Raw genomic sequence first — 21,894 nt, 5'->3', positions numbered from 1 at the left:
TATATTGGTATTTTTTTTCTCAGTGGTCACACTGGCTTTATTCCTACCCTCCAGGGTTGTTTTTACCTCTTCTTAACCCTCATCAAAGGCATGAACTCTTTATCATGTTGACTGATGCTGCAATTTGTGTATTTAAGCCACATACAAGTGTGAGTCACCAGTAGTATGCGAAATTGTTCATGTGTTAAAGCTATCTCTATGTGGCACCAGTTGGCCCCCAGTCTACCTAGGGGGCTACAGATGGAGTGGGTGTAGAGTGTGATCTGGAACCAGCATCACATTTTGCAGTACCATAGGGAAGATGATGGTTTTATGCCTTTCCCCCTTTCTCAGTGACTGTTGACCCCGTTGTCATATACAGCACCTGGGCATTGGTTTCATTTAGTCATGGGCTCGGCAGTCTTGAAGACTGACCTTCTGGGTGTGAGTAGAAGGTCATAGCCAGGACTGAACAGTAGGCCTGGAGAATAGTAATGGAGAAGCTGAGAAGTTGCTCATAATCAGCTAACAGAAGACTGGGACTTGCTACAGGTATTTGAAGGACTGTGATGCCCAGAGAGAAATAGGATTCTCCATAGGTAATGGTGAGGACAGACTGTTCTAGGAAGGCAAGATTGGGTTCAGGGGCCAGAAAGATAGTTCAAGAGATAAGGCTCTTGCTTTGTGTGCCATTGACCCCAGTTTGATCCCTAGCACTGCGTATGGTCCCCTGCATAGTGACCCCAAACACACTGTCCTGAACTGTGATTGGGCCCCAAATATTGAGCCATGAATCTCAAGTGACCCAACCAACTATCCTCAATCAATATTCAGTTACTCCCTGTCTGACCTTAAAATGTGAATAAAGGATTGGATTCTCCCATTTTCCAGGGGACACACTCCCCCACCGATCCCTTTCCTTTCATATCCCAGGGGAGAGTCCAGCAGTGCCCAAACTTAGTGGCACAGTTAGGAGAGGTCCTGACAAGTGAATTAAAGGGAATTCATCCTGAGGGTCTGATTTGAAGAAATTTGAGAAAATTCTGAAACTCCAAGGCCAGAAGCTTGACATTGCGTCTTTGATGGCAAATCTCTTGCCAACCTCCAGGGTTGACAATTAAACTTAGAGCATAGAGGTGATTGTTGGTTGAGCCTTTGATAACTCATCCCTCTGGGGTACCTTCATTCCTTAGTATGCAACTTTCATCATGTCATTTCTGACATTTCTCAGGCTGAGGGATGTCGTTTCCTAGCTCATATGAGCCTTTGTGTTTGACATTTGGCCAAGACCCCCCAAGCCCTCAAATACCCACCTTTCGTGAACTTGGCAAAGAGCTGATTTTCCCAGACCACATATTTATGTCACCTTTTATTCTGTTTTTGATTTCTTTATTTTTCTTATATTCTCTTCTTTTTCTATTTATTTATTTATGTATGTATGTATGTATGTATGTATGTATGTATGTATGTATGTATGTATGTATGTATGTTTGGGGCCATATCTGTCAGTGCCCAAGGGTTACTCCTGACTTTACGCTCAGAAATTACTCCTGGTGCTGCTTGGGGGGGATGGGCATATGGGATGGCGGGAATCCCATACCAATTGAGGTTAGCTGTGTACAAGTCAAAAACCCTATTTGCTGAACTATTACTCTGGCCCCAAGGTTTCCTTTTCTTTTCTTTTTTTTTTTTTTTTTTTTGGTTTTTGGGCCACACCCGGTAATGCTCAGGGGTTACTCCTGGCTATGCGCTCAGAAGTCGCTCCTGGCTTGGGGGACCATATGGGACACCGGGGGATCGAACCACGGTCCGTCCTAGGCTAGTGCTGGCAAGGCAGACACCTTACCTTTAGCGCCACCGCCCGGCCCCATGGTTTCCTTTTCTTATAACTAAGTTAAATATCACTTTGGAAACATTTAAAAGCTGTATCATATGGCATTTCTAAAGCCTGGCTTTTTAAAAAATTGGATTTTTTAGGTCAGAGAGATAGTACAATGGGTAAGTGCACTTTCCTTGCACTGTGGTCCTACTCCTGGCACTCCATATGTTTTCCTGAGCATCACCAAGAGTGAGGCCTGAGTCCAGAACCAGGAATGAGCTTTGAACACAGCTAGATATGCCCCTCTCACCCGGCACCTCCAAGCTTGGAATTCTAGCATGAAGAAAGCATGAACATTTTCATCTTGCCCTAAATATTTAGAGGTGTATATTCCATTTTTGTTTACTCGGATTGTTACTTGGAATTAAAATTGACTTAAGGGGCCGGAGCAATATCACAGTGGTAGGCATTTGCTTTGCATGCAGCTGACCCCAAGACGGACCTAGGTCCGATCCCTGGCATCCTATCTGGTCCCCCAAGCCAAGAGTGTTTTCTGAGTGCATAGCCAGCAGTAACCCCTGAGCACCACCGGGTGTGGTCCCAAAAGAAAAACAATCAAATATAAAGCAAAATAAAACAAAAGGGAAAGGAATCTATACAGGCACCTCCACCACCACCCCACCCCATTTTCCTACTTCCAGAAGGCCTGGCTGCTAGGATAGGTGTTCTTCTCTGTGTCTAGTATGCTGTAAATTGGGTATTGATTCTGTTGTCATTGGCTTTGGATTTGGTGCTTAAGTTTGATCTTTTTTATATTTCTACTTAATGTTCATATGACTGTTTGGTCTTGGTACCCTCCATTATTTTCCCCTCCAGTTGTGAGGCGGAACAAGTTGGTTCAAGTTGTGTGGTTTTGTTTGAAGGAAAGAGAAAAAAAAAATTATAAAAAGTGGCAAAAATCAAACAAGCAAAATATGAGAGAAATCCTTCTAGACTCTAGAATCTAGAGGCTATATCTATCAATTTAAGAGCAGAGAGGGAAAAGGAAGAAAAACATAACAACAATACAAAAAAAAAGATAAAATAAAATCAAACAAAAAACTTGAAAAGCATCAGAGCAATATAGACAGCAGCCATACAATAACCACGGTCCTGAAATAAAAACAAAACACAGCACAAAAGAAAAAAAGAACAAACAACAACAATAACAAAATTAATAAAATGAATTTGATTTGTGCTTCTCTCTCTTTTTTTTTTCTTGCATAGGCACAGTAAATATTGGGGAGATTAGAAAGGGAATTCCCTTGGCCTAAGAGATACAGGATTTCTCCACCCTTGAAGTATACTGTCATGGGAATAACTACAGTCATTGACTTTTTTTTTTATTTTCTTTTTTTCCTTTCTACTTTTTAAACATAACTTTGCTCTCACTTATCTGGAAACAAGTGCATTACGATTAACTCTGTCAACTATGTGATGCATTTTCTTTAAATAAAGTAAATAATATTTATTTTAAAAAAACTTTATTATTTATTTATTGATTGGTTTTTGGGCCACACCCAGTGGTGCGCAGGGGGTCACTCCTGGCTCTGCACTCAGAAATAACCCCGAGCAGGCTGGGGGACTATATGGGATGCCAGGAATCGAGTCCTTCCCAGGTTGGCCACATGCAAGGCAAACTTTACTGCTATGCCATCTCTCCCTTCGTCCCCAAAGTAAATAACATTTAAAAGGAAAAGCAGAATTGCTGTGTCCGTGCTGCTGGCTCAGCACCTGCCCTGCCACTCCTTGCGTGGCCTTCTGGGTGCCTATGCATAGTCCCCCAGAGGATGCCCATCAGGATCTCGCCTGGGGTGTTGGTGGCGTGTGTCTGCATCACCTGTGCACGTTCTTAGCCCTGTAACGAGGTTCTTGCTCGGGCCTGAGCCTGTTTAATCCCCAGAGTGCCATCGGCCCCCCTCCTTTCCAAAGAGGGATTATTAGAGATTTAGGAAAGGTGTCACTAGGCCAATACAGGTGCCACTAGGAGGCGGTGCTCTGAGTCTCTCTAAGCCTGAGACTGGAATCGGAATTGGACACTCAGCCTTATATCTGACCTGGCCTGGCCTGCCCTACGAGGAAGCTTCCAGTCTCACCCGCCTCTTTTTGGGCACTCCCTGGCCTGCCCAATTGTGCCTGGTGCCTGGTGTGTGAAGGACTCCAGACCAAGGTGTTGTGTGTGTAGCTTTATTTGGGGGGATTAACTCATACTAAAACATAAAAGGCTGTCTATGTATTAGATGTGAGTTCTGATCTTTGGATTCTAAAGAGCCAGCGGCGGGAAGATCAAACCAATGCTCTTGATTTACTGATCTTGAATCACAAAGTACTACTGGTGGGTTTCCCACCTGTGTTTCTGGGGTCTTCCTGGATATGTAGCAAGGGCTGTGCCTCTCACATTTGGGTGGAACCCTTCTGGAAAAAACACTGTGACTTGGGGAGCAAACATCCAACTTGGGAATAGCTGGGGTGGAGGAGTGTTTGCAACTTTCAAGAGGAAAGCAAGACAGTTGTGTTTATTTTTTCAAAGTAACACTTAGCAGAATAGCTTTGTGTAACTCCTGCAAAATTAGTGTACCAATTAGCTTCCAATTAGGGAACAAGAATGAATGTCCCTTGCAGTTGTTGTTAACTCTCTACTTAGCAGTTGGGCAGAAGTCTGAGATGAGATCCAAAAGGGAAGGACATCTCACCAGCCCTTCCCAGTATTGTCTCAAGGTTTATGTTTTCACCCCCTGTTTAGGGCAGGAAAAAAACAAAAAAACAAAAAAACCTGGGCAGAATTTCAGCATGCCCATTTCACTGCCTTTTGGTGGTATTTTAATTTCCCAAACTTTAGGTACCATCTCTTTTTCTTTACCCCTGCCACGGGCTTATTACATATGAATGCGTAAGATATTGGTTACATATGCATTTACAATCTTGTTTTGATTTGTGGGTGGATGGTTTCTCTTCAAGGGCCTGTCTGGGGAAATGAGTAATTTTTCATATCCTGTTCTTGCAGGAAGAATTTTAAATCGTTTCTCCAAAGACATTGGGCATATGGATGACTTACTGCCTCTCACCTTTCTAGATTTCATCCAGGTAACGTAACAGCCGTACCACCGGGTCCCCGTGCCACCGTGCGGGGCCCCTTGCTGGGAGCCGAGGGCGTGCCTGGCCACCTGGTCCAGGAGCGTGATATCGTCGCGCAAGGCCCTGTTTGTCGTAGAAAGGCGTGGCCCGGGTTCCAAGGCTAAGTTAACATGAGTAATAACTCGGTGTGTGGGAGTGCCTACACTCGCTCCTGGCAGGGCTGGTTCTGAAGCACCTACCTGCTTCGTAAGTGCTTCTCAACCTGCCTTCCAGGTATCTGGCATGGGTTTCCCCTTACTGCGAACACATTTCCTAATACAGAAACAATCGCCTCGCACGGAAAGATAGCCTTGATTAACTAAATTATACATTGTATTACCACAAAGGGCAAATATTGACTGCACCGCTTTTTTTTTTTTTTTTTTTTTTTTTTGGTGGTGGTGGTGGTGGTGGTTGGGCAGGGAGGGGTGGAGGGATAGACCCAGGTGTGGTTCCTTACAAAGAAAAGATTAGTAATAATAGGGTGAAAATAATACTTTGTTAACAAGGACAATGGGGAGTAGTTATGGCAGAGACAAAGCCTTTCCAAGCGAGTTATGTTGGGGCCAAACCAATCATTTGAGGAGGGGATCAAAGGCTGCTCAGAAAAATGTCTTTTTTGTTGTTTTCTAGGCAGCTTTCCTTTCCCCAGGTCTATGGCTCTGCATCCTGCAAGTTGTCTTTTTGAAAACACACACACACACACACACACACACACACACACACACACACACACACACACACACACACACACACACACACACACTTCCACAGAGGTTTTAAAGGCAAACGTGGGGCCATCTCCTCTCTCCTCTCTACCCTCTTCTGCATGTTTTTTTGTTTGTTTATTCATTTGTTTTTGTCCCCCCCCCCCCCCGCTGTTTCATTCTGTCTCCTTTTCTGAGATGCCGATTGGAGAACCTTCTTCCTCAGCATCCCTGTGTTGATTTTGGAAATGAAATGCTTTTCTCACAGGCCACACGTGGCCCAGCTGTTGGGCATGCGGGTTGGGGGTCTGAGACACTTTTTCCTGTCATGCACGCATATGTGTATTGTGTTGTGTGTGTGTGTGTCTTGTATGCCCATTTCCCATTAGCAGCTCATAACCTCTGGATTGGCCACAGGTCATGAAGGAGAACTGAGACTCTTAGGGGGTGCAACCCTGATCATTTTCCTCACATATTCTTTAAGTCCAAAAAAAAAAAAAAATGGGCTAGGAGATGCTGGAGAGATAATACAGCTCACAAAGAGTACTTGGCCTTGCATGCAGTTGACCCAGGTTCAATCCCTAGCAGGGCTCCTGGTCCTCTGAACCCTGCCAGGAGGAAGCCTTGAACATAGCTGGGTAGGCCGCCAAGGCAATACAAAGAATGCTTTTTGGCCCCCTCAAGCAGTGCTCAGGAGCCCTGCCAGCTGGTCCAATGCCAGGACCTGCAAGCAATGAGGGTCTGTTCCTCTTGGCTCAGCCCAGCATGCTGGGACTCAGCCATGCCAGGGCTACCTGCCCACCACACTGAGCACTGGCAGCGGGCAGCAATGGTGGACCTGGATGGACTGGTCTCTGAGGGAGAGGTCTTGGGGGTCCCGGTTTAACTCAGTTAACAGCAATGAGAAAGCTGGGTTGCCACTTGCTAGGTTTGCAGGTGTCTTTAACAAGGCTTCCCCTAATCCCTTCAGGAAGGAGTGTTTTCTCCTTTTAAAAATAGTCTTAGCTAAATGGAAGAGCCCGAAGCCCAGCCATTGTGGGCGATTCTTTGAGGGACGGTTCCCAACAGTCATTGTTTAAATGGTTGTCAGGAGGAATCAAGGGAAAGCCAATAAACAATGCAGTAACTGGTTCATCTTACTTTTGTGGGGTACTGGTCTTTTCTCTTGGGGATTTGTATTTGATGGGCCGAGCTATCACAGGGATCATTTTAAAGTGTTTGAGCCTGTTGCTATATTAGCAAGATCGGATTCTCCCCACCACCACCAGCCACCACCAAAGCCGCAAAAAATGAATCAAACCCGCCCGCAAATAAAGGCCAACAAAAAATCAAAATGTAAATTGATTTTTTCTTTTCTTCTTTTTAAATTTGGAAAAGAGCCCTGTAAGACTGCAAACCAAACCCAGTGGTGTTCTGGGACTCTTAATGGAATCATGTAAACTTAAAATCAACACTATTATGGTAAGCACATAGAATGAAAACTAATTTTCCAAATCAAATACATTATATTCAATTCATTTTCCCCAATCAACCAAATGTTTAAAACCTGTTAGTTATAACAGCAATCTTCTGGAAATTAATTAGAAGCCTATTAGCTCTGCTAGCTGAGCCGAATGAAGAGCGTCGCTTGTTCCATTTCTAAATAGGCTCCCAAATTAAAGCTCAGCAAGGTCAAAAATGACATGCAGCTCAATGCACCTCATGGCTCTGCTGAGGAGTTGATTTAGTGGTTGTGGGGTTTGGGGATGTTGTTATTTGGCTGGTTTTTTTTTTTTTTGTTTTTTTTTAACCATCTTGACCCAAACCTTAACATTGAAGGCCATAGGAGTGTTGCTAGAAAAACTCTAATGCCTTCTTGGTGGCATAGTAATAGGAAAGCAAAATGCCTTTCATAATACCCTGGTCTGACGTGTCCTCTCTCCTGTGAGTTTTAACCCCTTCCTGAGTCTGTTTGGTAGAACATTGGGACAGAGACTTAAGAATTAAGGCTCTTGCCTTATGGGTTGGCCACCCACCAATCAGTTCAACCCCCTGCCTCAGCCTGGGCTCCTTTCTGAGCACAAAGAATATAGAACATTTGTCTCTAGTTTCTGTCTTTCTCCACCTGCCCAGTCTGCTGCTGTGACATTAGGAGGTATCCCTGGACTTCCCGTGTCTTCCCTGAATCTTTGCAAGAGAACCTTTGTGACATTCCCATTCCCCCAAGATCACCTCTGCTCAGAGATGCTCATAGACCATGAATCTTGAAGGCAATGCTGCATTTGACTTTTACAGTTGCAAGTTCTCCTTTCATCCTATTTGTTTGTGCTGCAGTTTGCTTTGGGGCTACCCGGTTGGCCCACGCAGTGCTCAGGATTCATCCCAGGCTCTCACACGTGCAAGGCATGTGCCCTGCCACTTGGCATCACAGCCCCAGAGTTAGTTTTGAAAAGACTGGGAATTAATTCCTCATTGAGAAGATCCCCTCGCTGAGCTTTGCACCGTCTTTCTCTGGGTAATTCTTGAGCCAGGAAGAACTTGGCAGGCTGTCTAGAAACCAAGAGAATGCAAAAGGAAATCCAAAGCAGAGATTACTTTTATGAATAGGGAGCTAAGATTTCCATCCATCTCAGACATCACCGGGAAAGCTTTTTCCTCTTTCTGAGGCATCAGCATGGGATTATGGTTTTTCTGGGGAAAAGAAATGGAACGGACAGACGGATAATGCCTTTATCCGCTTGATAAAGTTGAGTTCTAGAGCATGCATGCCTGGTGGCTTTTTCTGTGAGACGCCGTTAAGAGTTCTCTTTGTTCCCTAATTCTGGGTCCTGACAGGTAGGCCCTGGGTCACAAGTGAGTTGTATTTTCAGCTGAGTGTGGTGCTAAAGAACTGAAGGAAGGTTGGGTGCAGGGTAGGGGTGTGTGTGTGTGTGTGTGTGTGTGTGTGTGTGTGCAGGTCCCCACACATTTGTGTGGCCATGGCAAGCCTTGGCATTCTCAAGCCAGGTCTAATTAGGCCATTTCATTACTTTATTTCCTCAGCAATGGGGATGGCAAGAAGTTATTGTTTAAGGTATGAGCAGATGATCCAAACTGCTCCTCTGACTTCCACAGGTTAGCAGTCTGGGGGAGTGGAGAGTTGTGGTGTGGGGCTTGGGAAGCTGAATTGGCTATAGTAGGTGTGGCATGAAAGCATAAAGAGAAAGGGCCCCTTTTGACCTGTGAGGCATTTTTAGAAGAATGGGCCAGTAATGTGAGGAGCTGGGGACAGGAATAATGTCTGCAGAACCAGAGACCTACCATCTGCACATTCCCTCAGGGTTGCCCTGAGCTTATCAGATAAGTTGGCCAATGGCTGGCAGAAATCTTCTCCCTGACTTATCAAAGTGTTGTTCAAACACGTCTTGTTTATTTGCTTTTTCAGAAATTGTAATAGCTTTGGGTACTGATAATATTTTAGAAATCCAGCCGAGTCTTGGAGTAGGATGTAACTCTTCAAAAATGATGACCGCAGATTTCTGGGAAACAGGGAGACTCAGATACAATTCATTAGCGTAGGGGCTGATGCTGTGGTGTAGTGGGCAAAGCACTTGCCTTGCACATAACAGACCCAGGTCCGATTCCCGGAATTTTATTTACGTCCCCTTGAGCCTGGCAGAAGTAATTCTGGAGTGCAGAACCAGGAATAAGAACAGAGCACCTCTGGGTGTGGCCCCCAACAGAAAAAACAAAACAAATAGGATTAGCCTGAAGATCTTTACCTAGGCCTCAGACCTGAAGAATCCAGGAAGAAAGAGTTCTTGGGCAATGAAGACTTCAGTTCTCCAAATATTGTGGCTTTGGAGTGCACAGTTAAGCAGAAACCCAGAGACAGCAATTCAGATTCATACTTTTTGAAAGTGTTTCGACACCATACCACAAATTCCAGTAGTATGAATCTGGTCTTTCATTTTCACCTCCTCTTTTCAAAGTTGTATTATGTTTTGTTGTTATTGCAAAGTTCAACAGTGGCAGGCCTGTGGCCCAGGTTCAAAGTTCTAGGGGTCGAATTCTTGTTCTCACCACATGCAAGGCAGATGCTTAGCCAATAAACTACCTTCCAAGGGATCTTGGTGTTTAGTTTTCATAAAGGCAGTGATTGATATCATTGATAAGGGCAACATCTGTATGGATTTGTTGGCCATTACATATTATGCTCTTCTAATATATATATAAAATTTTTCTTTAGGAGATAGAAAAATATTTTGAAAAGTAGAGGAGAAAGAAGAAGGAACTCTCCAGATGGGGAGGAACTTAGCATCAGACTAAATTCTGTAATATATTTTCTAGCAGTTAATAACATTTTTAATAATTGATGGGCAAGTAGGTGTGATGTTTTCACATACCTTTAGCTCTTCCATCTGCAAACAGCTTCATCCTTCACAAACCAGAAAAACTCACCTGAACTTTTTTTGACCCCTTCATCCTGCAAGAAAACAATCTCTCTGCTCCATCCCCAGAGACAATCCTGCAAGAGTCAGCCATGCATGCTGTGTTGAGCCTCTTTTGGTTAAACCTCGCTCCCAGTTTCTATATATTGAACACCACCTGTACTGCAGGTGCTTTTCTGGAACTTAATGCAGGCACAGGGGCTTGGGGCCCGAGTTCCAGGAGTTTCTACTCCAGTGCAGGGCCCAAGAGTATGGAGGGGGATTTATAGGATGGTCACCATGGGTGCTGGAGACTTCAGGGTGCAGCCTGGAATTTTTGAGATGGGCAAAGATGATGAAAATCCATGGGTGCAAGGGACAAGGATTGGCATTCTGCAGGGCCCAGGCTCAGGGCAGGCTCAATGCAGAGTGTGTGCTTGATATTCAGGGCCTTCCTTCCTTCCTTCCTTCCTTCCTTCCTTCCTTCCTTCCTTCCTTCCTTCCTTCCTTCCTTCCTTCCTTCCTTCCTTCCTTCCTTCCTTCCTTCCTTCCTTCCTTCCTTCCTTCCTCCCTCCCTCCCTCCCTCCCTCCCTCCCTCCCTCCCTCCCTCCCTTTCCTCTCCTCCCTCCCTCCCTCCCTCCCTTTCCTCTCCTCCTTCCCTCCCTCCCTCCCTCTCTGCCCCCTCCCTCCCCCCTCCCTCCCCCCTCCCTCCTCCCTTCCTCTGTATCATTTTGGACTGTTTATCCTTTACTTTATATACCTGTTCCTTTTATCTGGCCCTCAATTTGAACTTACCCTGGTCCCAAAGCCAGCTCTCTCTCCCTTTTCTCCTTCTCCTGGCCTAGGGGTTTGTCTTAAGCCCCCTGGGCTTTTCTATTATAAAGACTTGAAGTATTTGGGTCAGAGAGATAGTACAGCTGTAGGGTGTTTGCTTTGCACTAGGCTGACCAAGATGGACCTGGGTTTGATTCTTGGCATCCCATATGGTCCCCTGAGCCTGCCAGGAGCTATTTCTGAACACAGCCAGGACTAACCTCTGAGTGCTGCTGGGTGTGGCCCCAAAACAAAAAGCAAACAAACAAGCAAAAAAAAAGGCTTGAATTATCTTGTCAGAGTCTTGCCTGTGTGTCCCGGACAAGCCGAAGGCCCCCAGCAGACCCTGGCACTGAGGGTCTGATCACATTGGCAGGGGTTAAACCCAGGCCTCCAACATGCAAGGGACACATTCAGTCTCTTGAACTCCATGGCCCCTTAGAGCTTCTCCTTTGTGGGAAGTCTGGTCTCAGACCTGAAGATCAGAGAAATGTAATTACTGCCCTCAAACCCACTTAGCCACCAAAATGCAACCTGCATGTTTGGAATGTTAGACTCTAGACAAATTCTTGTGCTCATTTGCGTGGACCATGACCTTGAGATCCTGCAGTGCTGTATAAACAAGGAATAGGAATTGGTTGTGAGAAAAGCGAATGCATACATCTTGAGGTCTTATTTAGAAATAACAACACAGGGCTGGAACCATAGCACACAGAGTAGGGCATTTGCCTTACACGCAGTTCACCCAAGGTCAATCCCCAGCACCCCAGATGGTCCCACGAACATTACCCGGAGTGATCCCTGAGCGCAGAGCTTAACTAGCTAGGAGTTACATCTTAGCATCTTTGGGTTTGGCCCCAAAACAAAGCTCAACTGGACTTGAAAATGTTAGGAGCAGTGAATGAAGCTACATTGCACTTCTAGTCGTGAAAAAATACTTTTTGTAAAAAGAGCATGGCTATGCTGAAGTTAAAAAGTTAAATTGTGGGATACTTCAAATAATATCCCCCTCCCAATATTATTTTCATGGGGGAAAAAAATCCACGGTTTCTCGAAGGCAAATGTCCAAGTAGCTGGTTTACACTGAATACTCTGAAAACAATCATCAGGTAGCTGGACTCTGAATTCCAAGGCTTCCTGCTGTTCTTTTCATGCTCATTGTGCATTCTTCCTGCAGTTTTCAGAGTGTGGCACTTGTGCTGCTTGTGTGTGTGTGTGTGTGTGTGTGTCCATGTAGGGACAGAAAGACACAGTGAGGTGGTAGGTATTCAATCTTTCCCACTCAGGCAGCTCACAGTGTTGTCTGTCTGTCTTGACTGTCTGTGTCTGTATAGGGACAGACAGACACAGTAAGGTGATAAGTATTTAACCCTCAACCCTTCCTACTCATGCACCTCACAGTATTGTATGTGTGTGTGTGTGTGTGTGTGTGTGTGTGTGTGTGTGTGTCTATATGCGGATAGACAGACACAGTGAGATGGTGGGTATTCAGTCTTCTCACTAAGGCAGCTCACAGAGGTGTATGTGTGTGTACGCACATGCGTGCATGCCTGTGCCTGTCTGTATCTGACTGTATGGTGACAGACAGACATAGTGAGGTGGTAAGTATTCAACTCTTCCCAATCAGGCAGCTCACGGTGTTGTGTGTGTGTCTTTCTGTCTGTCTGTGTCTCCTTATAGAGATAGACACAATGAAGTGGCCAGTATCCAAACCTTCCCATTCAGGCAGCTCACCGTGTATCTTTACAAAGCATATCACATGCATACATGAATGTTTCTTACGTGTATGCGTGGTGTGTGTTGGACCCCTGGCTCCATGCTGGGTTTGCCAGTGCATTTTCCTGGCCCTTGCGACTTGTCCACACTCTGTGTTTGACAGACACAGGCTATTTTACGCAGCTCCATGGCCACACCTGTCTCAAGTTGGAGGGTGAACAGACTGTGCTTGTCCCTCATCGCAAAGCCTTGTTCTCCCATCACCCCTGTCCTGTAGCTGTGACTCAAGACTACAGGTCCCAGCCTTACCTGCTGAGCACCCCATGCTGTAGGCTCCCTCAAATACACCCCCCCCCCCCAAGCTCTGGAAAGTTTTCAGTTTCTCTCTTCACTCGGTAGCCACCTGGAAAACTAGAGGCTGAATTTGGTGACTCATCCCAAACTATGGCATTTGGAGCTGGGGTCTGCTTTGGGAGTACATGATGGGGTGCTCAGTGACCTCAGCCAAAGGCTGTTAACTTTCTGAGCAAAAGCTAGAAGAAACCAACAAAAATTTTTCGCTACCCCCTTCACCCCTTAACTTCCTCCCCAAAAAAGAGAAAAAAAATCACTGACTTGACTGAGTTTAAATAGTGACTTTTCATCTCCTTTCATGAGCATAAAGGGCTAGTCTCAGCCAGGGCTGGGAACCACTGAGAAACATGTCACCCACACCCACAAAGCCCACCATCAAGTGGTGCTTCGTGAAGTGAAAATGGCCCAATGGCAGGTCTTTGCAGGAGAAAAGGCTTTTGCATTTGGGTGCAGGGAACAAAGGCGGCCTGGCCAGGGGACAGTAGGCAGGTCACTGGCTGTGTGGTGCCTTGAATGGGAGGGGAACTACCTCTGCTTGTCTCAGTGCCACTGACCCTCGATCCACATTGTGTGGAGGTGTCGGGCTGGTGTGGTGACAGCCCTCCAGCCGCTCCTGCCCACAAAGGCTCAGTCCTTCCCAGCCTGCCTGGCACCTTGACCTCTTTCTTTCCATGCCCTCCCTCCGGTCCTCACTGCACAAAAGGCATCGTCCAACTGGGGTTTGAAAGATCTCAGCATCACCAGGCTCTTTCCATCAACTCGTTCTTTTTGTTTTTTAACCAAGTCCTTCAGTTTTCATGTTTTTAAAAGAAAACTGGAAAAAGTAAGGCCTCAAGGTATTGGAGCAAAAGTTTTCCTTCAAGAAGGGATGGGGCCTGTGGGTCCCATGGACCAAACTCTTGTACTCTGTTCAAATGGGTTTTCTGGACCGTGGAAGGAGGATAGGTGAGGAATGAGTGGTGGGGAATTGTAGGGTTTCTTTTTTTAGGGGTAGGGGCCACACCCAGCAGCGCTCAGGGGTTACTTCTGGTTTGGCTCTCAGGAATCTGTCCTGGCAGGCTTGGAGACCATATGGATGCTAGGGTTCGAACGCAGGCCTGTCTCAGGTTGTCCACGTACAAGGCAAATGCTCTATCACTGCTCTCACTTTGGCCTGGAATTGTAGGGTTCTGAGTCCCAGGTGAAAGGAAGTTAGTTCACAGGTTCATCTGAGATTTGCTCCTGAAACGAATGCAGAGAGGACAGATGCGTTTTTGTCCAGCACCATGAGGAACGCACTAGGAAAGAACTTTTCACAGCATTCTGGTGAGAGTTAAACACCAGGGTCCCTCCTAGTTGGCTGCCCCTGCTCCCAGTTTGTCTGGCACAGCAGGTGGGCACCAATGATAATACTTTCATAAGAAGCTAATTAAGGCCTAACCAGGTGGAGGGAGTAAGGGTCTCTCCTCTCCTCTACCCTCTCTACTTCTCTTCTCTCCTCTTCCACTTCTCCTCTCCCCCCTCTTCTTTCTCCCTCCTTTTCCTCCCTACTGTCCTTCTCTTTCTCACTCTCAGAACTTTATTTCCTGGCACAGTGGCATAGTGTGCCTGACCAGGCAGCAGTCCTGGGTTGATGCTAGCGCCCTTGGCTGTGAGACTAATAAAGGAGAAGTTAGGGAGATAGCAGGAGCTGAATCAGCCCTTCCTCGTACTCCATCTCATAATGCTTCCCACCTTCATGCTGCTCATCATGGTAGTTGTTTAATTCTTTCCACCTCATGTTTCCTTTTCCTTTTCTTTTTCTCTTCATTCTTTTGATTGTTGGATCACACCTGGCAGTGCTCACTCACTCCTAGATATACTCGGGGGTGAACCCTGTGAGGTGTAAGATGAAACTCAGGCAGGCCATATCCAAGGCGAGCATCCTCCACTGTATTACGTCTGTACTATCTCTATCCCTTTGCTTTGTGGTTTATTGATGTGTGTCTTAGAAGAGGAGCCAGAAAGAGGTGCGCTGGAGGACACATACTCCTTTGGGTAAAATGATTTACTTGACTCTTCTGCCTGGAGACCGTGTGTCAGACTGATCTGAAATACCTACATCTCCATAGGGATCAGCAGGGCCTTGGAGTTTCCCTTGCCTCAGTTCCAAAGATGCCAACTTGAAGTGAATGTCACTAGGTTGTGGGGAGGGGTGTTGAGGGAACAAGCAGGGGTTTATGGGATGTGGAGCTTAGCCCTTCGATATCCCCAAAGAACTGTTTTTCTTTCCTTTTGTTTTGGAGACCACACCTAGCAATCAATGCTCAGCAGTCGCTCCTGATTTTGCACTTAAGAATTACTCTTGGTGACTCTAATCAAAACATGGTTCCAAGAAATTATAAACAAAAAACAGAATGAATTCAGATATAAGAGAAAACAAAAATCTATTGACGCTAATGGGATATGCCTAAAGCTGTCATTTTAGGAAAATTAATAGTTTTCCACATTTTTTAAATAGGCAGGCACTGAAAATTTCTAAGCTTCTATTAATTCTGCAACAAATCAAAAACTCTTCTAAACAAAATAAGATTCATTTGAGAAAAAAAAATAAGGAGCCTGAGTAATAGAATAGCCAGTAGCATTTTGCCTTGCCTGCAGTCAACCTAGGTCCCAGCTCTAACTTCCTCTAGTCCCCCCACATGTTTCTGTGATGGGCACTCCCCCCATTGTCCTAATGTTCCTTTCCCTGACTTATTCCTGGACCCCCACCCCCACCCCCCAGCCTTGCCCTGGTGGCAAGCTTCCTACTGAAGACCAGTTCTCCTGCTCTTCATTTCTCTTGCTGTTGGGCATTCATTATTGCCCTATATTTCTTTATATCACACACATGAGAGAGATCACTCTGAGTCTTTTAGTCTGATTTCACTCACCATGACACTCTAGATCTGTTCATATAGCAGCAAATTGCATGACTAGCTTTTCTTATGACTGAGTAGTATTGAATTTTATATATATATATATGCATCTATATCTATCTCTAACTATATCTCTATCTATATCTATCTATCTACGCCATAGTTTCTTTACCCACTCATCTGTTCTTGGGCATATGGATGATGTTACTTTGAAGGGTGTGTCTTTTGAACAGCATGCTGATGGTTTTGAAATTTGTAATAAAAATCATTGTAACTATATAAGGGTAAAAAGGAGGCTATTGATTATCCAACATAGACAAAACACAAAAGAAGATTGACCATAAATCTCCCTAATAACTTTCTTTTGTGCTAGCCAACAAGTTGTAAATCAAACATCTTTAACCCATGAGTGGCCTTAGCTCAGGACTCAGGATTAAGTAGTAATTAAAAGATTCCAGGTCTCTGGAATCTCTGGAATATGAAACAATGAGAGGCAGTGACAGCAGAGCTATGCTCATTAGCAGATTTCAAGGGAAGAACAAGTTTGGAGACCCCTGATCTTAAGAGTTTGTCTAGATCACAGCATATAAATAAGGTACACTGAAGTGCCATAATATTTTATTTAAAAGTGAATTAAAACAAGAGCAGCCAGTGCTGGCACAGATGCGGGAGAAATGAACTCTCATTCACTGATGGTGGGCATATTGACTGGTCCATATTTTTCAGAAAATAATATGGGCATTCCTCAAAAAAACTAGAAATTGAGCTTCTATATGCTCCAGCAATATTGCTCTTGTGAATATACCCCAGGGGCCCAAAAACACAATGTAGAAAAGCCCTCTATGTTCCTATGTTCATTGCAGCTTTATTCACAAAAGCCAGAATCTAGAAACAACCCAACTGACCAAGAACAGATGAATTGATAAAGAAACTATGGTACATCTACACAATGGAATACTATAGTTATTTTAAAAGCCGATTGCTTATTCATGGATATGGAGACACATGAATGAATACGGAGAATTGTTGCATTAAGCCCTTAGGATGGACTTGGATGGTGGATGGAGGCGGAGGCCTTTCTCTGCCATTCCAGGCCACGTGGCTCTATTCCCCATTAACCGGCTGGTCTGGGTTCAGAAAGCGATGGGTATTGAACTCACTCACAGGCAAGCTTCATGTGAGATAACATCTTTATTGCCCTGGCCAACAGATGTGGCTGCTAACCATTTACACATGCCATTCTTAGCGTGCCCTGCATCTTAACTCCTTTCAGCCATCTTCCCTCTGCCCTCCATGCCTGCAAAGACCCAAAAGCCTTCATCCTCTCTGGTGAAAGCCTTACCTACCGTTTCCGAGACCCCTCCCCGAAATGGGTGGGGTCTTGCAGGTGAGATCAGGTTACACAGGAAGAATGGGAGGATGGGGCCACAGAGAATATTAGACTGAGTGAAATTAGCCAAAGGGAAGGAGATGATAGCAAATAATCACTCATTTGTGGGATATAAAATAATAACAGTGCAAGAATATTAACCAAAGATGATAGAGATGAGGATCAGGAGGACTGGTTCACCATAGGATGCTTGCCACAAAGAGTGGGGAAGTGCAGTGAGGGCAGAGAAGGGACCACTAGGACAGTGAGAGTTGGCAGTGATCACTTTGGACAAGAACTGGGTGCTAAAATGAGGGAAAGTGATATGCAGAATATTCCTTTAGTAACAGTATTGCAAACCAGATTGCCTTAAAGGAAAAGAGGGAAAAGAAAAATGTCTGCAATAGAGGTCCGCTGGAGAGGGGAGGGATGCAACAGGAGGGAAACTAGGGACTTTGGTGTTGAGAAATATGCATGGTGATGGGATGGGTGTCGGACATAGTTGACCGAAACTCAACAACTTTGTAGGGGTGTTTCTAACAGTGATGCAGTTAAAGAAAATTATTAAACTAAAATTGTTTTAAAAAGTGAACTAGGAGTTAGTCAAAAGTCTGGGGGTACATGCCTTGCATTTGCAAGGCCTCAGTTTAATCCCTGGCACTCATGTGGTACAACTCATGTGGTCCCAGCACTGCTGGTTTCAAGCAACACCACAGTGAAGGTGCAATAGTCAACTGTCCAGCCTGGTGGCATTGTTTGGAAGCAGCTTCCCAGCTCATCCCCCCAAAAGTATTAACTGAGTTTGAAGAATCTGAAAGAAACAGGTAAAAGGGAAGGACTTGGGAACTCCAATCACTGAGAAATACATGCACCAATCAACACAGAACCTGCAGTGTTCAAACATGTCCAAGAGCAGAGGGAAGATGTAGGCGTTCCTCTGTTTTAGACTCCCCCACTTTTTCTCCCTGTAATAGAAGAAAAAGAATCCTGTGAGTTGCTTGGAATTACGGTGCATTTTTCCGTACTCTAAGTAACCTGTTCAAAGTGGCACCAATCAGTGTGACTGGTGAATCTTGTGGCCCAGTCTATAGGATAGTCATTTCATTGAAAGGTTTCTTTTATCTCATATGTTTGCAGAATAAATAAGTACAAAGGATCCCTCCAACACCCACATCAGTAAACAGCCGACTGATTAAAAACTAGGCATTCTCCCCCCACCCCGCCTCTTTAAATCAGAAGAAAATCTTGCCACGCTTTCTTGCCAAGAAGTGAATCTTACTTTGTTTATTGCACGTCAGGCCTATCTCCTGCAAAATCTATAATAGTTTAAGGCAATCTGGACGATTTGTACTTATCACAACTTGGAACAGGATTCCAATGAGTCTGACTGACAGCTGAATTAAAAGCTTTGAAATTCCTTTGAGGTGTTAGCCCTCTTAATGATCCCAATTTTAGTTTTATGTTTTTAGTACTGTAAACAAATAGTAAAAGCTCTGTCTCTCCCGACGAAGTGGCCTGGCCTCATGATTAAATACATATTCACTTTGTACCTAATATAAGTATGAGTGGGAGCGGGAGAGTTGAAATAAAAATGGATTGAGCCAGAAGTATGGACGACATATTTATTTGCATAAAACAAGGAAAGTATATTTTTTTTTTGTTGCTGCTTATAGAAAACATGTTTTTGGCACAAACTTTGCCAAGCAAGACTTCACAAAGGATCCCATGGATTAAGTTTGAAGTGTGAGAGATACCTTGGAGTTTTACAGGACTGTATGCAGCTGGCAATTAAATACCAAACAGGTTCTTGTGTATTGTAAGATTAAATGTTTGAGGAGCTGGGGATGTGGCCCAAATGCATCCTGGCATATGTGAAACCCTTAGTTGGATCCCTTGTCTACCCATTACTACCAGGTGTGACACCCCCACCCCCCAGTTTTAAAAAAATGACAGGAAGCTGGATTGGAGTTTGCCTTGCATGTGGCCAATCCGGGTTCGATCTCTGGCATCCCATCTAGTCCCTGAGCACTGTTGTGTATGCCCCCCCCCAATGACAATAAAATTGTTTGTGAAGGAGTGTAAAATACCTGTAATAAAAATTCAAATTGGTACTTTTCATTTAGATACAGAAGTGGAGGCATCTGTAATGCTCAGCCTCATTTTGGGTCTTTGGGTTTTATGTGGTTATTAGAATTATACTTGATGTTTTTTTTAACTTCTTATACAGTTTTGTTCATTGGGGGCCTAAGTTCTTCTTTTCTGGGTGTCTTTTTGTGTGTGTATGTTCTTCATGTAAACAAGCATCCATGGTAGTGACCAAGCATATGCCAGATCTCTTTCATGTCTGCAATGAACTGAGTGGGTTATAATCCCTAAATATCTGGGACACTAGAACCGGTCACTTTCTGGGAGAGGTCAGAGGAGAGCCACAAGAAATCCTACAAAAAAGAAAATAGCAGCCCAAGGGAAAGCGTAGTAAATTCAAAGGCGTTTAGATATCTACTCAATCTTCTTCCAGTTAGTTGTTGGTATAGGGACTGTAGCTCATGTAATCATCTGTAGAGATTCAAAGAATAGACTTAGGGACAAAGTGGAAAATTTCTCTATAGCTAAGAACATGTTTCCTCCTTAGTAAACATGTCCATAATCTATGCACACCTGATGTGCACATGGGATTAAACACTGTCTAGGAAATATGTCTATTGTGGGACACAGGGGAGCCTGATGCAGTGCTTTCCATATTGGTATTTTATTTTACTCTTTTTTTTATTATTATTTGGCAGTGCTCAAATATTACTCCTGATAGGCCCAGGGGCCATCTGAGTGAGGTGCTGAGGATTGAGCCCCAGTAAACTGTGCAAAGAAAGCACTCTACCCACTGTAGTGTCTCCCCAGCCCCCCATAATTAATATGTCAGAACACAGGTGTTCTATCTCTTGATTCATCAACTAGATAGAATTGTGGGGTTTCTTTAGTATCTTAAAAAAAATTGCCAGACACTATTCATCTAGCTAGTAGGTTTTTTTTTTTTCCCAACTTGGGCAGATTCTAAAATGAAACAATTAACTTTTTTTTATGAATGTTATATTTTCTCTTTTCTTCTTTTATACTTAGCTAAAAATTCGTTGAGATGCGCATGGAGTTTGTCAGAAATATCTGCTGGTGAGACAGCATCCTCCCCCAGGTTGAGAGGTGTGCACTCCACACAATAATTCTTTCTTTGGAGATTGTTCATTGATATTGAGAGGGCCCCCATTTTTATTGATGAACCATGATAGTTTCATGTCAATGGTAGTTTCATGCATATATTGTTTCAATAACAGGACATTGTTTAGGGATACAGAAAAATTCATTATAATTGATATGAAGTACAAAAACTCCCCAAATAGCCAAAACTATTCAGGGAGGGGGGAAATAGGAGTATCTTGCTTTATCATCAATCTTCTACATTATTATAAAGCCACAATAATCAAGACAACAGTTCATTCAGAGTGGATTGAGATCTGTATTAGTCCCCTTGATCATTCAGTTATATTGAGGAAAACATGAATAGAATCCTTTATGAAGTTGAGTGTAGTGTGTCATCTTCAATGGTTCAAGGTCTTCAGTCAAGCAAATAGAAGTAGATAAACATGTCTTAATTTGACTGAATTATATCATTGGTTGAAGAGGCTTTTTTTGTCCCACTTCATATATTTTTCTCCCTTATCAAAAATTAATTGATTTATACCTGAAAATCTGCGTTAGTTTATTCAACTCTATCTCATCGATCTGAGACTCTTTATTCCAGTGCTATGATGTTTTAATTATTGCTGTTGTGTAGTATAGCTTTAAGTTGGGGAAAGTTGTACCTCCCATCTTTTTTCTCCCAAGGATTACTTTAGCTATTTATAACTAACAATATTTAGCTATTGTTCCATATGAATTTCAAGAGTATTTGATCTACTTCTTTGAAAAATATCAGGAGTATCTTTATAGGCACTGTAATGAATCTGTACAGTGGTTTGCAGAGTATTGCTAATTTGATAATATTAGTTCTCCAAATCCACGAGTAGGAAATATTTCCATTTCCTTGTGTTTTCTTTTATGTCATTAAGTCATTAAATAATGTCTTACAGTTTTCTTTAGAGTCCTTTTAGTTAAGCTGTTTCCCAGGTACTTCAGTTTCTGAGACACGGTTGTGAATGGAATATTTTAAAATCTCTCATCTTTCATTATTTCATTATTTTCATATAGGATAGCCACCAACTTGTGCATATTAATTTTGTGGCCTGCTACATTGCTATAAAAATCTATTATTTCTAATAGCTTTTATTGTAAAGATTTTAGGTTTTTATTAATTATTATTAAAATAACATCCACAAATAGTAATAGCTTGACTTCTTTTTTATCAGAATGCCATTAATAACTTTTTCTTGTCTAATTGCTATTGTAAGTGCTTCCAGTACTATATTGAATAGAAGTAGCAAGAGTGGGCAACCTTATCTTATGCCTGATCTTACTTTTTCTCCATTAAGTTTAATGTTCACTGTGGCCTTGTCATAAATGACTTTGACTATGTCGAGGAAAATTCCTTCAATTGACAGTTTGTTAAGCATTTTTTAAATTATAAATGGGTGCTAATATTTTCAGATAGTTTCACTGCATATATGGATATGATCACATTTTTTCTTTTATGGTATGGTATCATATATTTATTGACTTTATATGGTAAACCATC

General features: G+C 43.5%; 1 protein-coding gene across 1 annotated transcript in view; it reads left to right on the top strand.

Moving 5' to 3' along the window:
- The window catches only part of ABCC4 (ATP binding cassette subfamily C member 4), a 216,663-nt gene that overhangs the window by 135,430 nt on the left and 59,339 nt on the right, over positions 1–21,894 (top strand). The window contains exon 20 of the mRNA XM_049778722.1: positions 4,842–4,921. Coding sequence (XP_049634679.1) covers positions 4,842–4,921 — 80 coding nt within the window. The remainder of the gene's footprint in view (positions 1–4,841; positions 4,922–21,894) is intronic.

Source organism: Suncus etruscus, chromosome 8 (assembly GCF_024139225.1).
Source record: "Suncus etruscus isolate mSunEtr1 chromosome 8, mSunEtr1.pri.cur, whole genome shotgun sequence".
Classification (NCBI taxonomy): domain Eukaryota; kingdom Metazoa; phylum Chordata; class Mammalia; order Eulipotyphla; family Soricidae; genus Suncus; species Suncus etruscus.
The sequence above is the reverse complement of the archived record's forward strand: the minus strand, read 5'-3'. Positions and strand labels throughout refer to the sequence as shown.